The sequence below is a fragment of the Thermobia domestica genome, chromosome 1 (assembly GCF_964235325.1).
Source record: "Thermobia domestica chromosome 1, izTheDome1.hap1.1, whole genome shotgun sequence".
In the NCBI taxonomy this organism is placed as follows: Eukaryota; Metazoa; Arthropoda; class Insecta; order Zygentoma; family Lepismatidae; genus Thermobia; species Thermobia domestica.
In genome coordinates this window covers 227,857,407-227,879,023 of record NC_137454.1, presented here as the reverse complement: position 1 = coordinate 227,879,023, position 21,617 = coordinate 227,857,407, and the positions used below count along the sequence as shown (strand labels likewise).

Genomic DNA, 21,617 nt, shown 5'->3' with positions numbered 1-21,617 from the left:
GTGGTTCCAGAGGAAATGTTGAAGTGAAAACATGGTAGTATATACGACGTGAGACAAGTGCAAATTGGTTAAAGACACAGATAGAGGTGGGCCATCATTTACGTGTGTTTATAAGGCCTATGTTTTTTGTGTAGATATTGAAAGACTTTGTGATATTCTTAACTTTCAAAATATGATTGTACCGTACGTGTGTTTTGGTAAAAGCAAAGGTGTATGTTTTCATTTTATTAAATTTGTGTGAGCTATAAAGTGCGGAGAAAGCATATCAGTTTCTCTACGTTGATTTTTAATTACGAGGTTCAGCATGCATCAAGATTAAATTTACTTTGTGTACTTATGTTAGAATCATAGATGAATTTACGTATTAAGCAGTTAGTACTCGACTTAAGGTTCTTGAGGTCTTATTTGATTTATTGTGCATCGCATACGATCCCAACAAAGGTATTTCCAATAGCTTTTGGCCTGATACTGAAATATCAGGCAATCGTAACAAGCTATTTTTCATATACCGTATTGCGATCTACGGGAGAAATAATGTATGAGTTTTAATCGTTTAGCGGCGTTAGTTCGTTGGAGACAGTTAATCGCTAATCATCCCCATAATTAGCGAATACTACTTACCTATCCTTATCCCTAACTACTAAAGTAACAGGAACATTGTCGTAAGCAATAAGCGCTAGTCATACCATTGCAAAAACTAACACGGATTCTTCATGAACACAATTACATGACATCATACCGTGCAAATAACAAGAGATATTACATAATAGTACAGACTATAAATACGGTACGCGTATCTTTTACATGTGTATTATAATTAGGTATTGTGTGAGAAAAGCAAAACTGTATTTTAGAATTTCTATGGTGGTAATGAACTTACAGAATTAGTAATACGAGGTATAGTTCAATACAAAATAAACAATAATTACTTTTCCTTAAAATAGAATATTTCCTAGGTTATTTAATTGTTTCATTTGATATGTAATATATACATTAAATTAACTGTTCTTTAAAACTTATATTAATACAGTTCATTATTTTACACTTAACGTTGCGTTTATAAGTGAACTTTCCTTCCTTTTGTGATTACTTTATGAATGAAGTGTAATTAATCACAGTATGATTTTTCTTTACATAAAATTAAATTTATCTGTACATTCCAGACCTGTACATTAACTCATCCGTTATGAAGTTATTCCGAAAAATTCTATTATATAAAATTGAATTTACAGTGTAAATAGGCAATAGATAATCTTCAAAAGCAAAAGTGGAATGAGTTTTGTACTATTTTCCCTGGTAACTATTTCTTAGTATGTCAATTACACTTTAAAAAAATAGGCAATCATATGCACATTGCAAAACTGAATAAATTAAAATGTCCAGTTCTTAAACTTCAACAATGATTTCAGATTCTAAACAAATAGTTTAGCGTACTATCAACATGTTGCTCACATGGTGAACAGATTTTGTAAAACATTAGGATGGGTTTTGTGCTCCTAATGTATGGAATATTTTTGAATTTTTATTAGTAAAAAAGTAAGGATTTTCTTCTGTTGGACAACTAAAACGGATGAATTCTTTTTCCCAGACTTTGGTCTTGTTGCCTACTGGTTCCAACAAATTATTCCACAAGGAATTAGCGGCTGCAATTAGAAGAAAAAAAATAAATTAGACTCCTTGAATAACTCTTAAGTAGGCTCACATAAAGTTGTTCACGAGACGAGACAACTGCGAAACAAGATGGAGCTTTTTTTTTTTTAAATAGTAAAAGAGATACACTTTCCGAGACCAGATTTCGCTTTCACAACAACATTTCGAGATAAGACAGCTTCAAATTTTGTCTCATAAGCAAACCTAAAGGTGTATATGCTATAATAGCTAAATAAACAAAGAAACAGAACATGTAGTTGCTCTCGAAATTCTACTTTCTACCTCAGAATGCCATTTTGAATTTAAAACATTGCATAGTAGAAATCTAGTTTTCCACAAAAGCAAGGAAAATCTTAGAATTTAAATTCACTCAAGGATAAAAAGGAAAATTGTCTGTATACATGTAATATTCGAGGGAAATTTAAAAGTTTGAGTACATAATTTTGTTTTAAGATGATTTACATATAACTAGATTGTATGATTTGAAACATATTCAACATTTTGTCATTTTATTGGTTTAAAGTAAAAACTTAATCATTAAAATTATTTGCATACTGCTAATCAAAAACATTATTCTTCTTTAATAATATTTTAAAGGTGAACTTTCACATATAATATTGGTACTAATTTACACTGGAATCAGATCAACAATCTACAATAATAATTAGTAATACCAACAGGTACGAAACTAGAAGGAGTTTGGCCAGGGTATAGGTATTTTTATAGGTACGACTCCGGCATAATATTAGTGAAATTGAATTAAAGTTCCAATCAAAATGATTGAGGCTTGTTCTAATCGCCGACTCCTGAATACATTATACCTCACTTCCTAAGTATATTTTGTCGGAGCATCGTTTTTCAGTTTAATGTAACACTTATTACTGTTTGGAATGTTAAAGCTAGTTTTGTCATACTTTATAGTTGCTAAATATAGTGTGGAACTCTGATGGGCCTGAAGAGAAATGTTGGAGAGAAAAATATATGTATTTTCAACGTCAAAATTATTCCACATCAACGGAATTTTTATAAAAAGGGAAATGTTCTTAATTTCTTTCCTGTGGAACCGCACATGATTATAAATAGACCAAATAGATAACAATTTCGTTCTTGTAGGTGTAGGTATATGGATACTGTTTATACGACATAATTCCGTAGATAATTTCGTAAATAAAACATGAATTTCTATAAACTTCAGGTCTATGAAAAAAAAAAAAAACTTCCTATGCCTCAATTATTGTGTTCCTACAAGTTTCTTTCTTTCTTTCTTTTTTTCTTTTTTGCTGCAAAGAGGGTTAATTTCATTATTTCCTTACTCGTTAACCCCCTCCTAGTATATAGGTTTATATCGTCAACTATTTGACGAACGGACGAAAATCTCATTTTTTCAGACATAAAGAAAGAAATATAATTCCATAGAAGAGAAAAAAGTACAATAATTGATCAATAATTCCACATAATTATTATCTGGAATAGGTGACGAGTTATTCAATTGCTTTTTCTGACCACGTTATTATTATTTCTTTCTTTATGTTTGAAAATAGAGATACGACTCTTAGCCAAATAGTTGACAATATGTATTCACGAGGTACACTTCCTTCATCTTACTTTATGATTGAAAATGTGTAGTAATTTAAGTAAACGCGTACTTAATAAAGAGGTATAACAACATTCCAGGAACTTTTTGATTGCCCGTCGTGTATTCATGAGATATTAAATAAAGTGATTTATTAACTTTAAGTTCCTACGAAATTTCTCTTTAGGATGATTGAGACCCAGATAAGGACTAATAGTATGCTTAATCGCCTTCCAAGCGGGGACCTTCGGAGCACATCTTTGCTCCACCGCTCCTGCTATTGCTGGAAACACCGACAAAAGTCCTCGTCTGGTATCTTCCGAAGTTCTTCCAGCAAGTTAGTTTTGATATCTTCTATAGTGCCGCAACGTGTACCTTTGAAGCCCATTTTTTTTAGCTATTTAGATTTAAAATCCGATAGTGCTAAACTATTTTTAAGGATATCAAAGTCTCAGAAGCAGATTTCAGCAATTTATACATGAACTGGATGTTTGCCCGTTGCTCGAACTTCGACATTGTGCAAATGGCGTCTTCCTGTTCTGCCTAATGACCCTCCAGTACTTTGTAACACATTTTCTATCTAATCTTATCTTTAGGTAGAACAGGAATTGCTGTTCTGCCTAATTCAGTTTCTCAGAAAGGCAGAAATCTTTAGATTTAAGGGAAATTTAATACTAATTATTTTCTCGTCAATTGCACTTGCTTTCAGGACTTCTGAATTTTCTTATATCATTTCGTTTTCTCTGAAATTAAATTAACAACCATAGAAAATCATTATTTTACTACGAGTATATTTACACACTTTGTTACGTATTCAAAGCATTAACGTTGTAGGGGGAGGAAGTACTTGAAACATATTACTTACACGTGACGATAACTTACTGATTGCAAAGTTTTTAACTTCTATTTACAGCACTAAGGCTATATGAGACAGTTACTAAAGTGGAATCCAAACTAATATTTGAGGTAGAATCTAAATCTTGTATCCAAGGCAGTTATACCTACTGGGGATCCATCCAAAGATTACGTATACTAGCCACTCAGGCAAGAAAGAAATATAATGTTTCAAAACGTATGACTATTACCTATACATTACAGAAGGGTTAGGGAAATATATAATATACCATTGCATTTCCTGGATTAAATTTCTAGGATTATAACAATTTATGTTCTAGTGCCATTAGATATTTGTAATACCCGAACAAAAACTTAAATATAAACGTGTTCACCAAAGGATCCAATCCTTACAGAGTCGATTGGAATCAGGTCATTTGGATTTGATTTCGTATGTAGATGCTGTCGCATACTGCTTACGTTTAGAACAATGAAGGTTGTGTGTAAGCAGGTATGTCAAAACATGTGTCAATTTAATGTGTACATTAGTACGATTCTTAAAGTTTCAAGGTTCTGTTATGCTTCGAATTGACAAGATATACGTGAATCCTTTAAAAAATTAAAACTGTGGTTCCTGATGCGATATTTTAATTTGTTATTGTAGTGCAAGCTTTGTTCTTGTAAAGCTTTCTGTTGAAGATATTTGAAAGTATTTATCTGAAATAAATTAAGTAATGACTTTACTCGATTTAATTGAAGAGTTTTGCTTTTCACATTATACTGGAGACTTCCACTAGATTTGTTATACTAAAAATTATTTTTAGGGATGTTTAATCATATAAAACATTTCGTTTCACTCATGAGTTCAATGTAACTAACAAAACTGGACGTTCAATTTATGCAACTCATTCATGCGTTCAAATTTAATTTAAAAATTCTGGAATGATATTTGAAAATCAATTGAAAATATATACTAATAAATTTCCCTCAAATTTAAATTTTCCTCAATTTTGCGAGAATTAGGCAGAACAGGAATTCCTATTCTGCCTAAAGATAAGATTAGATAAAAATTGTGTTATAAAGTGCTAGAGGGTCAGATTAGGCAGAACAGGAAGGAATCGCGCCAACTGATCACCACACAAGTGCTAGAGGGTTAGATTAGGCAGAACAGGAAGGAATCGCGCCAACTGATCACCACACAAGTGCTAGAGGGTCAGATTAGGCAGAACAGGAAGGAATCGCGCCAACTGATCACCACACAAGCGCTAGAGGGTCAGATTAGGCAGAACAGGAAGGAATCGCGCCAACTGATCACCACACAAGTGCTAGAGGGTCAGATTAGGCAGAACAGGAAGGAATCGCGCCAACTGATCACCACACAATCCTCCGTTCAGTTATACTACTCGTATTCTGCTTGTTATGACCTGTTCATACTCGTTAAGTTCATAACTAGGCAACCTAAAAAAATGTACAGTACAAGATTCATTGTGATTGCATAACAAATGCCAAAACTTTATCATTCCGGGAATTTTTTGACTGTTCTCATACATTGCATTCAAAAGAAATTAAGGTGATAGTTTTCAAAAAGAGATTAACATGACAATTTTCGAAATAAATTTTACTATTGTAAAAATATCTTGTAATAAAAGGTTCATGATGTTTTTTCCTTGCATTTCGAAATCTACGGAGCTACTATATAAATATTATGATTTCATATGTGCTAATTAGTGTAACTACGTATTAACAAGTTATTACAAAATTGCTGCATATGCTCTGTGATTTTATTTTAACGAACAGTGTTCCACAAGGTTATGTCTTAACACAGCTTTATTAATATATTATTTTTTTTCTAATCCTAGTTTATAAATAAATAAATAAACTCTACAGTAACAACCAGTTTAGTATTCGATAATTGGTGAAGAAACTTGTTCAACTCATACATACCGCAAGCGTTGCCTCTTTGGCTGAGGTGGAAGCAATCAGGAGAGAAAAATGAAAGATCTTCGTTTTCTTCGTCTGGTGCTGAAGTAGTGAAAGGTTGAAATACAACAGTGAAATTGTCGTGAGTGTCGTACCTTCCGCTTTCAGCCTAAGAAAAATATAAACATGTTAACTTCATAGTAATTATAAGAACAAGAACATTACATTTTGAAATATTGTTTTGTTAAGCCTACATTCTCTGATTGGGGAAAAGTAAAATCTTAAGTAATGTCCTTAATATTAGGAACCTCTTTATATTGGCATTCTTCTGTTTCATACATTCTTCTTTGCAAATTTATACTGAACGATTTACCAGTGGCTATTCAGAATTCTGTAAGCAGGGTTGAAACACTCAATCGCACATTCTGTGTTTTGTATATATATTATATATCTTAATATAGTCAATGTTAATTTTTCTATATGTTTCTCAAAGGGGATGGCTTAAACCTCAAAATTCTCTTTTGTATACGCTATTGGACTGGATTTTTTTTCAGCACAGAAGTTTTTAAAGACTAGATCTATCACTCTAAGCAAAAAGCGAACAACTACTCGGATTTTTTTAAAATCAAAGACTGAGCAACTCATTGGGATCGAACTCAAAATCACAAGTACAGACAACACGCGTATTACCACACAGCCACGAAGAGCAATGAAGGGAACTATTTTAAAAGAAATAGCAAGTGCCAAAATGTTTTATAATTATTATTTGGAAATTTGTCCATACTGTACTCCTAATATTAAACGTCTATGTATTGCGTGCAATGTTATTAAATTGTCAAGAAAGGACATTGCGATTATTTCTTCAACTTTTGTAATTGCTAATAATACCGTCAAGGACTAAGTTTTCGTGAAAACTCATGTAGTTCAGATCAGGCGCACACCCAAAATGTTTTGTTGGGGAGAGAGAGTTCAAAACCAACAGATTGGACGGGCTCCTAACGGTGTGGATTACTTTGTGAGTGCTCCTTTGGTGCAGATAAACACAACTATGCTATGTTAAAAGAGGTACGAAATCTTGCAGAAGAGGGTCTCACTCGGTTTCCTTCCCTGTCGGTGCGGCACTGATTCAAATCCATGTTAAACTGTGAACAAACTAATTTTAGTGCTAAACACGAACATTAAACTTCATCTTAATAAAACAACAACATAAAAATCAAAGAACAATTTACATGTATAACAGAGTTGTGACGTCTATGCAAACTTGGAAAGAGCCACTTCCCTTGAGTGAACAGAATAACATAAATAATACAACAATGAATTAAGAACAATACATAAGAAACAAAATAAAAATCCACACTAATCAATGTTGTCGATTTGATCTGGTGGTATCTTGGAACAAAAAAGTTGTGGTACCTTGGAAAGGTTAGTACTCTGAAATCATGTCCTTACATGTTTCCACTGGCACAAATCCCGGGGAGATGAGGTCATCTCCAGTCTTGGAACTGGAGGAACTGTCCCAATTAATTCTATTTGAAATGTGCTTTTTGAGGAGAAATGTGGTGATTTGTGTCTGATTGTCACAAAGGAAAGTAAGATGAAATTAATGTCCTCCCAAGAATAAGCCTCAAATTTGCCTGCCTCCCAACGTTGAAGACAACTCTACTTCCCTGATCCTCCAGAGCACTGTTTTTCAACTTCATAAATATTTTGGACATCGCTTAAGAAAAAAAAAAGATTGTGGGAACTGTCTTGCCCTTCCCTCCCAAATGTTGAGGACAGATTTGCACCGCTGCTACTTCCTACTAATCATGACTGGAACAAATGGCCCCTTCGCGATGCGCACTTTCTGAATATGATGCTCCTATGTTGAATTTCACTGGACCTTTAATTATGAACTATAGAAAAGTACCAAATTTTCGAAGGTGGTAAACAAGAACTAGAGAAATGATTAAAACTATATTAACGACTTGACCTTTGTGCAATTGGTCATGAATAAGTTTGGAGCGTGGTTAGTGTTTCATTTAGACTTACTAGGAGTTCTTATTTCTCCTTCATTTAGTACCATAGTCAAATTGTAATGAGTTCTGCATGCAGATAAGTTCTCGTTACCATTACCGTTTTACTCACCAGTTCCCGTTCGACCTTCCTGTAGTCATCGGCCAGCTTAAACACAAAGGGAAGTTTATCTTCTATGTTGCTTCCACACACGCAAGGACACATTACCGAGTGAAGAACAGCACACGTAAGTGGCTTTGTCTTCATTCGTCTCAACACTGTGACGTCTACAAAAAGAAAGTACTATTTAACCCTTTGAAAACTATGCATAAAACTACTATTCTGAAAAAAAAAAAATGGCTCATACCTAAATAAGATGATACTTAGAAACTATTTCTATGTAGAAAATATTGTTTCTAAATTTTCAGTATTGCTTTTCTACGTGGTTTCTCTTACTGGTTTAGGTAAGAGTAAATTATCTACACTTTTGTACTAGAAATGATACCAATATACAACGGTGCAACGTGTAACTAGAAGAAAATACGGTAAACTGAGAGAAAATATTAAAAAAAAAAAAAAAAAAAAAAGTGGTTTCGTGGCGTAACCACTGGGACACAAATGGTAAGTCAGCAGAATATTTAAAGTTCATTCAACGAACCTTCTGATCCTGATGTAAACATTGCAGAATGGTATTACTCCGCCAGTCATCGGATGATTGGCTATCGGTCAGTGCTTCTTTCAAGAAGCACGTGCTTGTAGCCAGCCCCGCACGCGGCCATATTGTAAACTGTAATGAGTCAAAGACACTTTCTGCGCATGCATATTCTCTTTTATTGCATTAACTCAATTTACTTCTTAGATACAGTGTTGTTTCTGTTATTTAATTGTAAGGAAATTGTATTTTTGGTAATGACCCTTGTAAGCAACAGAAACATTGAAAAGCAGCTTACTTACCAATGGACTATTTCCTTCTGCCGCATGGATGTTCCAAGGCTCTTTAACCAATAAAATGAAATAATCACCACGTGTATTTGTTTACATGAGGTACTGTACGTTCCTTGAATAAACTATAATTTTTAATTTGTCAATGAACTAAATCATCCTCTAGTCTCACAATGAAGGGTTTAATGACGAATACAAGCCTACTTAAGCATCAGTTTTACTTCAATAAGTTGAATGGTTTTTGAACAGCATAAATTCTTGGTTTACAAATTAACCATTTCCAATTTTTAACATTTATCTCCATTGAACAAAAATTGTAACAGACAACGACAAGCTGTTTTCTGCAATCTATTCAAGGCGTCAAGACAATATACCATCACAACCCGGAAAATTCTAGCTAAACCAGACGTGGTTAAATTTACTATTACTTCTGTTTTTCAGACTGATTTCCGTAGAGCAAAAACAATAAAAATATATCGAAATGAAGTTTTCTTTTACAATCAATTTAGCTTTCCAACAGTAGGTTTTATCTTCTCCTTTAACCATCTATTTAAACCGGAAGCGGTTGAAATTAACGATTTCAGGTTTCAACTATTATCATTATAGAACAAAAATAGTAATGCAAAACGTGTAATGGTTTTCTGATATAGATTCAGAGTCCAAGGAACAGGTTCAATCTTTGATCTTATTAATCTATTGTAACCAGTAGTTAGAAGTTTTAGTATCGAATTCCCATAATTTGAACGTCTACCGTAGTTTCAACCCATGTAATGAAATTCACTTGTTTAGTACAGAAATTTCCTCAATATCATTTTAGGCGAGATGAAACTAGCTAAGGCAGGAATTCCCATCTCGTCTAAAAAGGTGGAAACTCTTATCTTGGAAAATCAGTGGCAAATAAGTCAATAGGCGAGATCAGAGGACACTTTTGCCATTAATTACTTATTTTCTTTTCACCTGGAGCCATAAGGTGCCGGAAACGCATGTAGTAACATAATTTTGTTTTTAGTACTTAGCAAACTCTATGTGGTAGTAATGATTTTAGAATACTTCTCTCGAGAAGAATTTTGAATAAATAAGGGTGAATGTAATACTGCAAAAATACTGGCAACTCAGGTTGAACACGATCGGAGAAATTCTCCGAGGGGAATTTTCCCATGGCCACTTCCTGAAACTGCCATTAATATGTGATGTTCTCTTGTGATTGTGAATGTAGAAAATAGATCAACCTCATCATAATGTTAAACTATAAAAAAGTGAATTAAATAATTTCTACTTACCTGGAGTAGACACTAAATTAACCAGGGTTCGTGGGAGGTTTGCGTGAAGGTGATCCAAAGCTTCTTGAATATTTTCTTTATGCTTCTCGCTGCTGTGAACATCAGAGTCAAAACATGCCTCTCGACAGATATCGTTACCACCGATGTTCACAGTGATAAGCTAAGGAAATAAATACATGTTTGTGTTTAACAGAAGTTTAGATAATTATAACGAAACTTCAAGTCATTTTGACGTTGCACTTATCTAATTCCATGCAAAATACGATTTTTCAACTATACAAGTGCCTTTCATTAGGTATAAGTTTTGCATAGATAGATATAATATTTTTATTAATTGGAATATTATGATGCAATTTCATGTGAATATACTTTGATCTTTTGGATTCAAAAGGGTAATAAATGTTGTTTCCTATTGTTCACAGGTAAACCTAATGGACACTGAAGTAGACATCAGAACCCGATGGCAGTCGGTAATGGAATTCCTGTTCAAAACCGGTGCTGACTTTCCAGATCAAGCCAGAAAATTATGGCCTCCTATTTCTGGGATTAGTGCTTTGTCATTCTCATAGACTTCTTGGAACTTGGCTCTACAATTCAGAAGGAACATTATTGTTTGCTACTGGATAAGGCATGACGTGCTTTTCAGACCGACCAGAGCTGAAAGGTAAGGTCATCAAACTCCATCATGATAATCCTAAGGGCTACACAGCCTTGATGGCACTGAAGAAAATCATGAAAATGGGATGAGTAGTCGTTTCTCAGTCTTCCTGTAGCCCGGACTTGGCTCCGCATTTTCTCCTGTTTAGTCTTCTGAGGTGAAATATTCGACAGTGACAATGTCCTTGTTTCTTGTGTGAAACAACAGTGTAAAAGTCAGCCACCTGATTTTTATCAAAGAGCATTTAAGGCATGGAAAGAACGTTGAAGAAGATGCGTCACAACATTGAATGATACGGTCTTGAGCCAAAGGATCAAAGTACGGTATGTTGACTTAAAATTTCATCATCATATTGTAACTAATAAGAATATTATAACCATCTCTGCAAAACTTATTGAACGTCCTTGTGTAAGGCACTAGTAGTACATATAAAGTTGTATGTTTTCTTTTTTTTTAGGAGACCATGGTCTAAGATAACTTTTCCATTGAGAATTTAGAGGGAAAATAATCATCAATAGTTTGAATAAGATAATTAGAAGCAGAAAACTAGAGGTTCATGATGCATAAACATTACCTGGACATTTACAGTGTTACAACAAATACTCAACCTGTAAATTATCATCTCTAATACAGAACAGATTACTATAGGCTTCTTGGAACAGTCTAACATGGGTTCATTTTTTCGCAACACTTTCTAATAAGGTAAGCAATTATAAGATGAAAATCAAGTTTCATGTTTAAAAGGAAACTATAACTTTTTTTGAAATCTATTTTGGTCTAGGAATTAATTCGTGCGGTTGGTACGCACACATTGAAGCTGTAGTACAAACACAAAATACATAAATACCTTAAGAAAAATATTGTCCATCGCTAGCCACCACTTTCGCCCATCTGTCAGGCAATGTACGGATTCCGTGGCGAAAGAAGTCCTCATCCTTGGAAGCGATCCAGTCAGAGACCCATGTTTCGATATCTTCTCAAGAAGTAAACCGCTGTCCAATCAAATCGTTGTTCATGCAATCGAACAAGTAGTAGTCCGAAGGAGCAACGTCTGGTGAATACGGCGGGTGGGGTAAAACTTCCCATCCGACATTTTCTAAATAGGTTTTGACCGGTTTTGCGACATGTGGGCGAGCGTTATCATGTTGAACAATAAGTTTATGTCTGTTCTCCCATTCTGGTCGTGTTCTGGCCAGAGCTTGCTTCAAACGCATTAATTGTCGTCGATAACGTTCTCCATTCATAGTTTCACCCGGTTGCAGCAGCTCATAGTACACCACACCTTTCATATCCCACCATATGCACAGCATAACCTTTGCACAGTGAATATCTCGTTTTGGTTGTGATGGACCTGGTTCACCTGGTTTCACCCAGGCCTTTTTTCGTTTAGGGTTCTCGTAATGGATCCACTTCTCATCACCCGTAATAATTCGATGCAGAAACCCCTTTCTGCTCTGTCGTTGAAGCAGCAATTCGCAAATGGTTTTTCGTCTTTCAACGTCTCTGTCTTTCAATTCATGTGGAACCCAATGTGACATCTTTTGAATCATTCCCATGGCTTTCAAGCGTTTGGAGACTGTTGTTTGATCAACGCCTAATGCTGCTGCAAGTTGTTCCTGCATTTGACACGAATCCTGCTCGAGCAATGCTGTCAATTCTTCGTCTTGACATTTTTTTGGCTGTCCAGCTCGCTCTTGGTCTGCCAAGCCGAAATCACCACTTCTAAACCGTGCAAACCACTTCTGACACGTTCGCTCAGCTAGAGCATGGTCACCATACACTTCCACCAAAATACGATGACTTTCAGTCGCACTTTTCTGCATGTTAAAGTAATGCAGCAGGACACCCCGCAAAAACACTTTATCAGGCACAAATTGCGCCATGTTCACTTAACTACAAACTGGTGTTGTTGACGCTTTAATCCACTGCCCTATACTACGAACGATACGCGATGACAGGGGTTTGCAACACATGTGTGGATACACGGAACTGTGGGACGCTCCGTTCGTTGCGCCATCTCTTGTCCACCCGCACGAATTAATTCCTAGACCAAATACTATATATCCTATATGATTATATTATGAATGCAGAACTGCTGATATTAATTTAATATAAATATGATGGCACAACCCATATCCAGAATTTGTTCTGCAACTGTGTGGTAGGTTATTTTCATTACCTATTATTTCCATTATGAACAATATATTTTTGATTTTTTGATTCCTGTGGCGTATCAGAATAAAGTGTTAAGATGCACCAATAATTTGCAACTTCCATTCTGACAAACATTGGTTTTAAATTTTAATTTGCTTTATCAAACATTGTTAGTCATCAAGTCTAGAAGGCTTAGGTGGGCAGGTCATGTAGCCAGAACGGAAAAAGGTAGGAAGGCTTTCAAAGTATTAACTGGAAATTCAATCGGAAAACGACCATTAGGAAGACTTAGGAGCAGATGGGAGGACAATATTAACAGGTTGACTGCCGTGAGTATATACTCACATTACTTGCCACGGTTGCCGTGAGTACCAAATTAGGAACTCGCCACTTATTCCCTTTCTTTTACGTAGATCTATGTCGGTACTCAATTTCGTGTGTTTTATCATGTGTTTGTACAAGTAAAAATCACTCTTTAAAACAGTAGCTTTAGCGTTCAAATATCTTTATTTTAAAGAAAGTGATTGCATTATAGATATAAGAGTTTACTGTCCGTATACTACTGCTCGAATTGAGGTTTATAATGTGGATTTCAGCATGCTCAATTTCGCCTGACCCCACAATTGCGAAAAATGCAGACTTTGGTGAAATATGCAAGTTGATGACGTAATTATGCCTGAGTAACATCTTTGGTGATATATGCAAGTTGATGACGTAATTATACCCGAGTTCGTACTTTATATCTGAACTCGCTAGAGCTCGCTGGGGGCTCCGCCCCCAGGCCCCCGGTCAGGCCTTTGCCATGAGGTGTCATGTTCTAGAAAACTATTCCTTCAGGAATTCACTTCCCTTTACAGCAGACACCTGTTACCAACACATACTTCAATTCAACCGGTATTATCCTTTCCATGTAACTTTGAAAAGCAAACACACAATTTATTAGAAAGAACTCTATTACTACTTCTACTCTGGCAATCATGTGCATGGTTTATTATGTACACTTTGCGCACACCTATACATGTTAGAGACAATAACAGAATTTATATTCTCAAACATAAACAGCGGACACTGTCTTCCAATAGCCTACCTATTAAACCTTGCATTTTGCGAGAACACTCACTGTTTACAAATATGATTTTTACAACCTTTCAAATATTTATTCGTAGCTTTTTTTAATAATATATTTTGCAGTGTAATTTAGTACAAGGTATTATAATAGTGTCCTTGTAGTTAATTGTACATATTACCTGCAGGAAAAGTAATTCATATCCGTGATATAAGGGTGGGAATATATTTCAGTCTTCCTGCACATTTATTCTTGTATTTACAATGAAGACTACAATTTACTACATAATTTACAAATATGAATATTGTTGGAGATTGTTTAAATTTTTTTCATAGCATTTGAGTGAACACTACTTTTGTACTATAATGTAGTACAGTGAATTATAATATAAACCTTGGGCATAGTTGTACATATTACCTACAGCAAGACTTCTTGAAAAGTTTCATATATACTGCACAAATTCTTGCAGTCTCCCTGTATATTTATTCATGTATTTTCAATGAAGACTACAATTTGTAGGTGATTTACAAATATGATTATTGTTGGAGGCTTTTTAAACATTTGTTGGTAACATTTGAGAGAACACTACTTTTGCACTGTAATATAGAAAAGTCCCTTATAATGGAACCCTTCAGCATAGTAGTACATATTACCTGCAGCAAGACTTTTTGAAATATTTCATATTTACTGGACAATTTTTTGCAGCCTACCTGTATCTCTCGTCTTGTATTTTTATGAAGAATAAATTTGTTCGAATTTACAAATATGAATTTTGTTAAGGCTTTTTAAACATTAGTTCATAACATTTGATTGAACACCAGTTTTTGCACAGTAACGTAGTACAGTGTATTACAATGCTGTCCTTTGGTACAAAAGTAATAATTGGGCAGCAGGACTTGTTGAAATGATTATTTATACTGGACAATTGCATACAGTCTTCCTGCATCTTTACTCTTATATTTTCAATGAAGACGTTTATTTACTAGGTAATTTAGAATATGAATATTATTGGAGGCTTTTAAAAAATTTGTTTATAGCAACTTAAACAACACCACTTTCTACATTGTAGTAGAACATTGTACTAGAATCGTGTCTTTCTAATTTCTTATTACAATCAAATAACAAGACATCATTTCCATTATCATTCTAAAAAAACACATATATAACACGATTACTATTCCGATTTTAGAGGTGTAACTCGCTAGAGCTCGCTGGGGGCTCCGCCCCCAGGCCCCCGGTCAGGCCTTTGCCATGAGGTGTCATGTTCTAGAAAACTATTCCTTCAGGAATTCACTTCCCTTTACAGCAGACACCTGTTACCAACACATACTTCAATTCAACCGGTATTATCCTTTCCATGTAACTTTGAAAAGCAAACACACAATTTATTAGAAAGAACTCTATTACTACTTCTACTCTGGCAATCATGTGCATGGTTTATTATGTACACTTTGCGCACACCTATACATGTTAGAGACAATAACAGAATTTATATTCTCAAACATAAACAGCGGACACTGTCTTCCAATAGCCTACCTATTAAACCTTGCATTTTGCGAGAACACTCACTGTTTACAAATATGATTTTTACAACCTTTCAAATATTTATTCGTAGCTTTTTTTAATAATATATTTTGCAGTGTAATTTAGTACAAGGTATTATAATAGTGTCCTTGTAGTTAATTGTACATATTACCTGCAGGAAAAGTAATTCATATCCGTGATATAAGGGTGGGAATATATTTCAGTCTTCCTGCACATTTATTCTTGTATTTACAATGAAGACTACAATTTACTACATAATTTACAAATATGAATATTGTTGGAGATTGTTTAAATTTTTTTCATAGCATTTGAGTGAACACTACTTTTGTACTATAATGTAGTACAGTGAATTATAATATAAACCTTGGGCATAGTTGTACATATTACCTACAGCAAGACTTCTTGAAAAGTTTCATATATACTGCACAAATTCTTGCAGTCTCCCTGTATATTTATTCATGTATTTTCAATGAAGACTACAATTTGTAGGTGATTTACAAATATGATTATTGTTGGAGGCTTTTTAAACATTTGTTGGTAACATTTGAGAGAACACTACTTTTGCACTGTAATATAGAAAAGTCCCTTATAATGGAACCCTTCAGCATAGTAGTACATATTACCTGCAGCAAGACTTTTTGAAATATTTCATATTTACTGGACAATTTTTTGCAGCCTACCTGTATCTCTCGTCTTGTATTTTTATGAAGAATAAATTTGTTCGAATTTACAAATATGAATTTTGTTAAGGCTTTTTAAACATTAGTTCATAACATTTGATTGAACACCAGTTTTTGCACAGTAACGTAGTACAGTGTATTACAATGCTGTCCTTTGGTACAAAAGTAATAATTGGGCAGCAGGACTTGTTGAAATGATTATTTATACTGGACAATTGCATACAGTCTTCCTGCATCTTTACTCTTATATTTTCAATGAAGACGTTTATTTACTAGGTAATTTAGAATATGAATATTATTGGAGGCTTTTAAAAAATTTGTTTATAGCAACTTAAACAACACCACTTTCTACATTGTAGTAGAACATTGTACTAGAATCGTGTCTTTCTAATTTCTTATTACAATCAAATAACAAGACATCATTTCCATTATCATTCTAAAAAAACACATATATAACACGATTACTATTCCGATTTTAGAGGTGTAATTCCACAGACGCGGGCCCGCTACGTACCAGTACTGTGTGAGCAGTAAGCAGGAAGTCCAAAATCTAAGGAATTGAGTAGTGAAGGGGAACGACGTGAGCCTACTATACAAAAGACCTGGGTTCGATCCCCGACAAATTTTTCTCTCACTTTTTCTTTCTTTGAAAGTTTATTTTTATAGCATAGGTGATTGAAAATAAGCTTGACTTTATTATATACGGCATTTCATTCCAACCGGACCCGCAACTAAAACTATTAAATCGAAAGGGCACTTTTCCACGTATCTTATATATTAAAATTATGTACGCTGCCGACGAGACAATTTTCAAAAGGTGCCCATTTGTTTGTGTGTATGAGCGTGTGTGTGCAGTAGCGTACGCAGGAATTTATTTCGGGAGGGGCCAAACACAATATCAGTGTATTTTATATTGAAATTCCTAAACTTGTCCCAAAAATTAGGCTAAATTTACTCAAAAGTTGGAATTTCGACTGCGGTCCGGACCTCCAGGACCCACCCCCTGCGTACGTCCCTGTGTGTGTGTGTATTTTCTTAAAATTAATATTTTATACTTTCCATTTGTGGTATTCACTTCAGACTTGGTATACGCATGTATCTTAACTAGGAACATAAAAGGGGAGAGAGATATTTTGCAATCGTTTCCGGTTTGAAGCAGACACTGTTGTTGCGAGACAAAATGTATTGCTGTCTTGTATGGACACTAAATCGTGAAAATGATGCCCAATGTTTCTTTCAGACTCTTTTTGGGGGACACTGCCTCCTCAGAGAGCCCCTGGAAAGATCAAAATAATACGTTTATAATATAATAACAAATAGAATGTTATCAGCAGTGCCCCCGGGGTAATACTCCCCTCCCCCGAACATTGCTTCCGTTAGAAACACTGGGGATCTCCATTTCCAAAGCTACATATGTTTGATTATAAATACTTCAGTATCGTCTCGAAACTTTACACGAACATACTGCTAGTTTCGAGACCATCTCAACAGTTAGCGTATAAATATATCCTTTCCGTCTATGTCTGTAATAACGAAAATATTTTGTTCACGCAATGCCAACAGAAACTATTTGGTAAAATGAAGCAACGTGATAAGAAAAAAAACGCAAGATAAAACAAGGTCTGCGGGGATCCGAACTCAGACCTGCTACTCAGAAAGCAAACACTTTACCGCGGAGCTAACTTACTACGTTGAATTCTGTTTGTTCTATTCTCCTCAATATACCACATAAGAATCCAAATGAAGGCAATTCAAAAATATGGCAATTTTGAATTCAAGATGGCGACTTCTCCAATGATTTGTTTCTTCACTTAAACTGAACTAAGTCCTTAATAACATAGCGAAACCTGGCTTACCTACCAAGAGCACAACTTACAATTTTCATGGTTACAAATATTAGAGCCGCCATTTTGAATCGAAGATGACGACTTTTCTAACATGTCGGATTTTTCCCCACACATGCGTTGTACTCTACACACTTGAACGCAATTTCGTAATTCCACCATATCTACAAGTTGTGTAGAATTAGACGCCCCCTTATGACATTTCTAGCACTTCCTTACACCGAACATGACTATTTTTTTCAAGTTTAAGGGCGGATTCCCAAACTACGCATCAGAATAAACATCACCTCGAAATTTCAACATCCTAGATACAGCCATTACAAATTTCACATTTTTTCGATTTGCGCCGCGAAATGAAAACGAATTTTAAAGCTCTTTTTTCTCTCATAAACTATGTGCCTAGCTTCACTGCCTGACAAAATATGACATTTCTATGGTGTGCGGAACTACTCTGAAAACCAGCATTTCGAAACGACGAAAAATTTCGACACTTCATTTACATGGAAAATGTCGCCTTTTTTGTGATATCGGAATTTTCCCATTACTCACATCCCATGACGAACAAGTATGCAAAATTTGGTGTTTGTATGTTTTGTGGAAGTATGCAAACAATTAAGTGTGTTTCCGACTTTAGAGGTATATAATTCCACAGACGCGAGCTCGCTACGTATCAGTACTATGTGAGCAGTAAGTAGGAAATCCGAAATCTAAGGAATTGAGTAGTGGAGGGGAACGACGTGAGCCTACTGTACAAAAGACCTGGGTTCGATCCCCGACCAATTTTTCTCTCACTTTTTCTTTCTTTGAAATTTTATTTTTATAGCATAGGTGATTGAAAATAAGCTTGACTTTATTATATACGGCATTTCATTCCAACCGGACCCGCAACTAAAACTATTAAATCGAAAGGGCACTTTTCCACGTATTTTATATATTAAAATTATGTACGCTGCCGACGAGACAATTTTCAAAAGGTGCCAATTTGTGTGTGTGTATGAGCGTGTGTGTGCAGTAGCGTGCGCAGGAATTTATTTCGGGAGGGGCCAAACACAATATCAGTGTATTTTATATTGAAATTCCTAAACTTGTCCCAAAAATTAGGCTAAATTTACTCAAAAGTTGGAATTTCGACTGCGGTCCGCACCTCCAGGACCCACCCCCTGCGTACGTCCCTGTGTGTGTGTGTATTTCCTTAAAATTAATATTTTATACTTTCCATTTGGGGTATTCACTTCAGATTTGGTATACGCATGTATCTTAACTAGGAACATAAAAGGGGAGAGAGATATTTTGCAATCGTTTCCGGTTTGAAGCAGACACTGTTGTTGCGAGACAAAATGTATTGTTGTCTTGTATGGACACTAAATCGTGAAAATGATGCCCAATGTTTCTTTCAGACTCTTTTTGGGGGACACTGCCTCCTCAGAGAGCCCCTGGCAAGATCAAAATAATACGTTTATAATATAATAACAAATAGAATGTTATCAGCAGTGCCCCCGGGGTAATACTCCCCTCCCCCGAACATTGCTTCCGATAGAAACACTGGGGATCTCCATTTCCAAAGCTACATATGTTTGATTATAAATACTTCAGTATCGTCTCGAAACTTTACACGAACATACTGCTAGTTTCGAGACCATCTCAACAGTTAGCGTATAAATATATCCTTTCCGTCTATGTCTGTAATAACGAAAATATTTTGTTCACGCAATGCCAACAGAAACTATTTGGTAAAATGAAGCAACGTGATAAGAAAAAAAAACGCAAGATAAAACAAGGTCTGCGGAGATTCGAACTCAGACCAGCTACTCAGAAAGCAAACACTTTACCGCGGAGCTAACTTACTACGTTGAATTCTGTTTGTTCTATTCTCCTCAATATACCACATAAGAATCCAAATGAAGGCAATTAAATAATATGGCAATTTTGAATTCAAGATGGTGACTTCTCCAATGATTTGTTTCTTCACTTAAACTGAACTAAGTCCTTAATAACATAGCGAAACCTGGCTTACCTACCAAGAGCACAACTTACAATTTTCATGGTTACAAATATTAGAGCCGCCATTTTGAATCGAAGATGACGACTTTTCCAACATGTCGAATTTTTCCCCACACATGCGTTGTACTCTACACACTTGAACGCAATTTCGTAATTCCACCATATCTACAAGTTGTGTAGAATTAGACGCATCCTTATGACATTTCTAGCACTTCCTTACACCGAACATTACTATTTTTTTCAAGTTTAAGGGCGGATTCGCAAACTACGCATCAGAATAAACATCACCTCGAAATTTCAACATCCTAGATACAGCCATTACAAATTTCACATTTTTTCGATTTGCGCCGCGAAATGAAAACGAATTTTAAAGCTCTTTTTTCTCTCATAAACTATGTGCCTAGCTTCACTGCCTGACAAAATATGACGTTTCTATGGTGTGCGGAACTACTCTGAAAACCAGCATTTCGAAACGACGAAAAATTTCGACACTTCATTTACATGAAAAATGTCGCCTTTTTCGTGATATCGGAATTTTCCCATTACTCACATCCCATGACGAACAAGTATGCAAAATTTGGTGTTTGTATGTTTTGTGGAAGTATGCAAACAATTAAGTGTGTTTCCGACTTTAGAGGTATATAATTCCACAGACGCGGGCCCGCTACGTACCAGTACTATGTGAGCAGTAAGTAGGAAGTCCAAGATCTAAGGAATTTAGTGGAGGGGAACGACGTGAGCATACTCTACAAAAGACCTGGGTTCGATCCCCAACAAATTTTTCTCTCACTTTTTCTTTCTTTGAAAGTTTATTTTTATAGCATAGGTGATTGAAAGTAACCTTGACTTTATTATATACGGCATTTCATTCCAACCGGACCCGCAACTAAAACTATTAAATCAAAAGGGCACTTTTCCACGTATCTTATATATTAAAATTATGTACGCTGCCGACGAGACAATTTTCAAAAGGTGCCCATTTGTGTGTGTGTATGAGCGTGTGTGTGCAGTAGCGTACGCAGGAATTTATTTCGGGAGGGGCCAAACACAATATCAGTGTATTTTATATTGAAATTCCTAAACATGTCCCAAAAATTAGGCTAAATTTACTCAAAAGTCGGAATTTCGAGGGTGGTCCGGACCCCCATGACCCACCCCTTGCGTACGTCCCTGTGTGTGTGTGTATTTCCTTAAAATTAATATTTTATACTTTCCATTTGTGGTATTCACTTCAGACTTGGTATACGCATGTATCTTAACTAGGAACATAAAAGGGGAGAGAGATATTTTGCAATCGTTTCCGGTTTGAAGCAGACACTGTTGTTGCGAGACAAAATGTATTGTTGTCTTGTATGGACACTAAATCGTGAAAATGATGCCCAATGTTTCTTTCAGACTCTTTTTGGGGGACACTGCCTCCTCAGAGAGCCCCAGGCAAGATCAAAATAATACGTTTATAATATAATAACAAATAG

General features: G+C 35.3%; 1 protein-coding gene across 1 annotated transcript in view; it reads right to left on the bottom strand.

Moving 5' to 3' along the window:
* Positions 1–865: 865 nt before the first annotated feature.
* Positions 866–21,617, bottom strand: part of LOC145694468 (phospholipase B1, membrane-associated-like) — a 57,192-nt gene continuing 36,440 nt past the window's right edge. The window contains exons 5-8 of the mRNA XM_081770766.1: positions 10,195–10,354; positions 8,105–8,259; positions 6,002–6,146; positions 866–1,643 (exon numbers count right to left, since the gene is read on the bottom strand). Coding sequence (XP_081626892.1) covers positions 1,477–1,643; positions 6,002–6,146; positions 8,105–8,259; positions 10,195–10,354 — 627 coding nt within the window. The 3' untranslated portion in view covers positions 866–1,476. The remainder of the gene's footprint in view (positions 1,644–6,001; positions 6,147–8,104; positions 8,260–10,194; positions 10,355–21,617) is intronic.